The sequence below is a fragment of the Dacryopinax primogenitus genome (assembly GCF_000292625.1).
Source record: "Dacryopinax primogenitus strain DJM-731 SS1 chromosome Unknown DACRYscaffold_8, whole genome shotgun sequence".
NCBI lineage: Eukaryota > Fungi > Basidiomycota > Dacrymycetes > Dacrymycetales > Dacrymycetaceae > Dacryopinax > Dacryopinax primogenitus.
Genome location: NW_024467205.1, coordinates 70,070 through 75,103, shown reverse-complemented (window position 1 = coordinate 75,103; position 5,034 = coordinate 70,070). Strand labels below are relative to the sequence as shown.

The window sequence follows — 5,034 nt, the reverse complement described above, 5'->3', positions numbered from 1 at the left end:
ACAGCACTTACTTGAGTGTGCACTACACAAGATAGCATGCTTCTATTAGATGAGTGGCGAGACCACACAGTGGCTAACTTACAGAGTGCAAGGCTTATGCTTCTGTCTATGGTGTAGCTAGAAACTCGTTTGAAACTGTAACACGTAGAATAGCATCTCAACCTTTAGGAAACGGAGAAAAAAACGCAGTTGAGATGTAGAACATTGCATAGGAGCACGTGCGCGAGTAGGCATACACATCGTTAACGCGGCAGACCGTTACCCAGGCAGTTTCGCCCTCAATTCTCATCCAATTTCCGTTCAACTCAACCCTAACCCTAAGCGAGAGAGATGGTGGAACGGTCGTGGAAATCATACAAGCGCTAGAGATAGTCTTCAAAATACGTCGTCGTCGTTCAGGCGAACATCGGGTGCAGAGGTCGGCGCAGCTCTCGCACAAGTCGTCGAAAGGCATCGAGATCACCCATAATGATCCTGCGCCGGTTGAGAGCCTCCATACCGGTGTTGTTGCCCACGATAAATTGCCCAGCCACTTTCCAGCTCGGCATGGCCCGCTTCACCACAACTGCTTCATCCGGATAGCTCCCAGTCTCGATGGCCGAAAGGAGGTCGGCGGTCACGGTGATGGTGTACATCGTAGGCTCTGCTCCTTTCATCGTCATGAAAGGCATAGTGAATTCGGTGAGAGGGGGCAAGCTGCTGTTCTTTCGGATGCGGTTGTTCGCTTGCACGGCCGCAATGGCCTCTGCGATGGCCTGAGCCTCGGGGTCCTGCGCATTGTTCGAAAGGCGCTTGTCCTCTACGACCAAGCAGGTGAGGAGATACGCGGCATGGATAAGCGCGACATCGCATTCGATGATGAGATTTTTACCGGCCATTTCGAACATGTAGTGGTAGTGGGGGAGCACGACTAGGCCGTCTTCGTCAAAACTGAGGAGTTCGAGGGTAGATTGGACGAGGGCATCTACGCCAGATTCTTGCGGAACGTTCGTTGCGAGGGACAGATAGTCGAAATAACGTCGGATGTGCCTCTCTGTGTTCTGAGGGAGGCCAGCGCGGTCTGCGACTTCGAAAACCACCGAAGGTATGCTCGCAACGGAGCGTTCCTGCCAATGCGGACCATAGAAGAGTTCCGGCTTGACCAACTCCACCGAGATGTTGAACGCCTTGAGAACGCCCCCCGTCCAGTCGCTTGGGGGTGTCGGTACGCGAAGGTGGCCGAGGTCTCGGCCGTGAAGCTGCTGCCAGGATCGAGCTCGAGGCTGCGCGTTTCTAGACTCATCCGCATCCGGCATGTTGACGACTTCCTTGAGGCAAAGATAATGAAGAGAGGTTTGTGAAGATCGAGAGAGTCATGTGATGAGAGAGGAAACGTGTGACATGATGGAGGAGGACCGCATTTGACGGGAGCATTTAGTCCCGTGACGCCCACAACAATCGGGTCGCGTCAACAATCCCCTGTACCCTACTCCTCTCATCGTGTGTTCCCCCCCCCTCCTCGTCGTCCGCTCCCCCCTTCTCTCTGCTATCTCCTTCACTACTGCTCAGCGAGCAACCGCCATGTCAATCCCCTCTTTGTGCGTGCTGTACACGCTCCCGCCTCACGGTTCACCCCGCATCGCTCAACCGAACAATCGCCTGGCCGTCTGCTTCCGCTCCTCAATGACTTATATACAGTGTGGACTTCTCCTTTTGCAGGTACGCCCCCTCTTTTCCCCCATCACCTTCCTCGCTGACCGTCCAGCCCAGCGCCCACCGCCCCCTTTCATCCCACTGCTCTGGACCGTGAACAGCATGTATCGTCTAGCCCGTCACCTCCGTCTCAGCAACCTGCATCACGACCTTCGTCACGACCTCGCACCGATCATACAATTCGCCTCCAGACGTTCTCTGTAAGCTCCTCGGAGCGGTCTTACCTCCGCCGGTCGCTATTCCTACCCCAGCAATGCGAACGACAGCGCGCAGCCGCTCATCCCAAGAATCCCACATCGTTCGACCTTGACTTCCTGCTCTCACCGACATCACGCTTGCACCCACTCACCTGCTCTCGATGAAGGCACTCCGATCGTACACTACCCGCACATGCACACTCGTACTACTACGCTTCACCCTGCATGGCAAGTCTCTCCCTCTTTTCGCTGCCGAAGAGCTTTGGCCCACCGAACATACCCAACTTCGCTGTTCACAAGGCTCAATCACACTGCGACCCATTCCCACACACAAGCCCATATAAACCAGCGTCCTCACGCCTTACGACTCCCGCATTCCTTTCCTTTTTACGCCTCCACGTCTCAAGCCTTCTCTGTATCCCTACTCAAACGCGCTTTCCTCAACCCACCAATGAACGTTCTGGACGCCCCGTATCCCGAAATGAAATGTTCCGGAGAGAATCCATGTAAGACAGACCGTTGCCCTTCTCCCTACGATCCTCTATTGGACACCAAAAGCGGCACCGATGCTCATTTCCCGTCCTGCCCGTCGCCTCCAACACCACGGGCAATGTGAAATGCTACTCAGACAGTCAGAGCGCCCTCTACTACTGCATCCAAGGCGTATAGTGCTTATAGTGCCGTTGATGGGAAGATCTGGGTTAGTCTCACACTTTCCCCACCTGGCCTGTGTGCCTTCCTTCCAGCACTCACTGGCACCGCAGGTCCGCTTCGATACCCGCGCTGAAGACGGGAAGTTCTCGACCTGCGCTCGGATGGTCGTCTTTCTGGTCGTGGCGGCCCACGATGACCCGGCTGCTATGGGTGATTACGGGACAGAGCTTCATTTCGAGACCTTTATGTTCACGGAGATCACCGCGCAGAGGGAGCACACCACTGTTTGATCACGCAGGCATGAGAGCCGGTATCTACTACAATAGTTCCCTTCATGCAAATGTATTTGATTGGTTCATTAAACGACTCCAATGTCATGTCCCACAGGTTGGGCCGAGGCAACCTCATAAGTCTCCAACATCTTCTGCCAGACCAGCGCCATCTCGTCCTGCCCGTCGGAATCCGGCAGATTTGTGAGCACCTCCCGTAGCCATGCAGCTTCTCTTGGCCCAATAGGGCATGCGGGCTTATCTATAACCACTTCGGCCATGTTGAGCGGATGGTGCGCATGGTGATGCTGGACGAGCGCCGGGCGATCCAGGTCCGCCCAGTCAACCCCGTACATATGGCCTCCACCCTCTTCTGGGGCCAGGGCATACCTGTCCTCCTGGCCATCCTGGTCCATCTCCTGGTCATCCTGATGCAGCGGGGACTCGGCTGTGCTCAGCTCATCCTTGTCCCACAAATTGTCCACTAGGCCAGTAAGGGATACGTAGATATCCCCATACTTACCATATACGGTAACACTGCCTCTAGGGTGATCAGATCGTCCGATGGACTTACACGTAGCGGGTGGCTGTAGGCCACCCTTTTCTCTATCTCTCTTTAGTACACCCTTGTTGTATTACTACTAGATAGTAATACCTTTGATTGGTGTACCTATTGGGAGCAAAAGGGCATCGTAAGCCCTTTGACTTTTTTACACTACTCCTACAATCGGAGTATATTAGAGACTAGAGCAAAAACTGCTCCGTGTTAGATCTTGGTCTCCATATAACGGAGACCAACAAAAAATGGTGGGACGGGAACATCCCCGGAAGACCGAGGTTGGTCCTAAAGCCTTGGGACCTGGGATTGTAGATACACCCACAACCACGGAAGTCTCTTCGAGCTTTTTTCTGAGCCTGGGCGAATGTCAGGGCACTGCCTGTTACCACCCCTGGCCACCCATTTTGCCCTAGGAGCAATGAAACAACAAGCCCCTGGAACTTCCTGTGCTGGTAACTGCCTTAGGACGACGGCAGTGGTCATACAAGACATTGTGCAGAGGACACCACAAGACTGCTGTGTCCAGACACTTGGGGTGAGACATAGCAGTGCTAAAGGCCCCTACTGGGAGTAGTGGGACGCAAGATGACACTTGTAGGAGTCTCCACAATTTATTGGAAAGGTTTGGGAAGCCTAGGGGTGTTGCTAGGACGTCTATCTGACACTTGTAGGAGTCCCCAGAATTTACCTGGACTCCTGGGCTTCTGGTGAACACCTACAAGGTATATAAACAGTAGTACAGTGACGCTGTATCCCTCAGATTTGATCTCTGAGGAAACTCCTTAGTCTACAAGCAGTTTCTAAGTCATCTCATTGTCTTGAACCCCCTTCTACACACGCCTGAACACCCTGCTCTCAGAAACCTGCCTTGACTCCACAACTTTTGCTATACTTTTCAGCTATCTATAACCAACTTATAACACCCCCTGGGACCCCCCCAATAATCCAGCTAGCCCTGGTGACTTGGATATCGACTAGTATTGCTGGTTAGAGCTGCTTTCAACCACTGTAGACCCCCCAACACTTCATCTATTGCTTGGGATTAGTGTGTGGTGACCTTGCTAGACCCAGTGCCCTCACAGTAAGGAATAACACAATCAAAGACCTGATGGTGATCCAACAAGCCATAACACAGCATGCTAGCAACTTGGCAAATGTTGGTACAGCAGTAGATGAAAAATCCAAATAGTCCTTTATCTATGAAATGTGACTAATGATCCAAACGTCTTGATGTCATTGAATTGACCAGCAATCTAATGTGCCAGGGCAGACTTACTGGCTCCCACAGGTCTGAGCAGGGCATAAATACATGGGGTGTCCAGCGAAACTGAGTCTGCCATGATGTTGTCAATAGGTAAAGGCAAGAAGATGCACATCCAAGCACCCTGTGTACATTCCCCAAACCAGCTTGCACATATGTACATACTCCTCCCTCTTATCCCATGCCCATTGCTGTGATGAGTGAATGTCCGAGTATGATTGAGTTCAATCATAGTGTTGATATAGAGCAGTACAAGCTAAGGCCAATAGAACAGGAGAGCAAGGGAATATCCCCTATGTATGAAAGAGGGATGAAGAAAATGTTCCTGGTCCCAGACCACCATTTGTTGCTCTCATCCTCATTGTCTCCTTCCATGAATTTCTGCACTGACTCCGCAGTCAT

The 5,034-nt window shown here is 52.4% G+C and overlaps 3 protein-coding genes across 3 annotated transcripts; 1 reads left to right on the top strand and 2 right to left on the bottom strand.

The window, feature by feature from the left end:
* Positions 1–263: 263 nt before the first annotated feature.
* On the bottom strand, positions 264–1,304 carry DACRYDRAFT_21868 (uncharacterized protein). Its single transcript, XM_040772580.1, has one exon. It carries the CDS (start codon positions 876–878, stop codon positions 396–398), a length of 483 nt encoding a protein of 160 aa, XP_040628979.1. The 5' UTR covers positions 879–1,304; the 3' UTR covers positions 264–395.
* A 219-nt stretch (positions 1,305–1,523) lies between these two features.
* On the top strand, positions 1,524–2,214 carry DACRYDRAFT_21867 (uncharacterized protein). Its single transcript, XM_040772579.1, has 2 exons — positions 1,524–1,698; positions 1,750–2,214. The coding sequence occupies exons 1-2, from the start codon at positions 1,663–1,665 to the stop codon at positions 1,894–1,896; spliced, it is 183 nt and encodes a 60-aa protein (XP_040628978.1). The 5' UTR covers positions 1,524–1,662; the 3' UTR covers positions 1,897–2,214.
* Positions 2,215–2,901: 687 nt separating this feature from the next.
* DACRYDRAFT_107026 (uncharacterized protein) lies at positions 2,902–5,034 on the bottom strand (the record flags this gene model as incomplete). Its single annotated transcript, XM_040768381.1, has 2 exons — positions 2,902–3,355; positions 5,024–5,034. 2 exons carry the CDS (start codon positions 5,032–5,034, stop codon positions 2,902–2,904), a joined length of 465 nt encoding a protein of 154 aa, XP_040628977.1.

What these genes read in the sequence shown, in the direction of transcription:
- DACRYDRAFT_21868 (XM_040772580.1), bottom strand. Translation starts at nt 878, where the DNA reads ATGGCCGGTAAAAATCTCATCATCGAATGCGATGTCGCGCTTATCCAT.
- DACRYDRAFT_21867 (XM_040772579.1), top strand. Translation starts at nt 1,663, where the DNA reads ATGACTTATATACAGTGTGGACTTCTCCTTTTGCAG. An exon ending in GTGGACTTCTCCTTTTGCAG is followed by an intron (nt 1,699 to 1,749) that starts GTACGCCCCCTC and finishes CGTCCAGCCCAG; the next exon opens with CGCCCACCGCCCCCTTTCAT.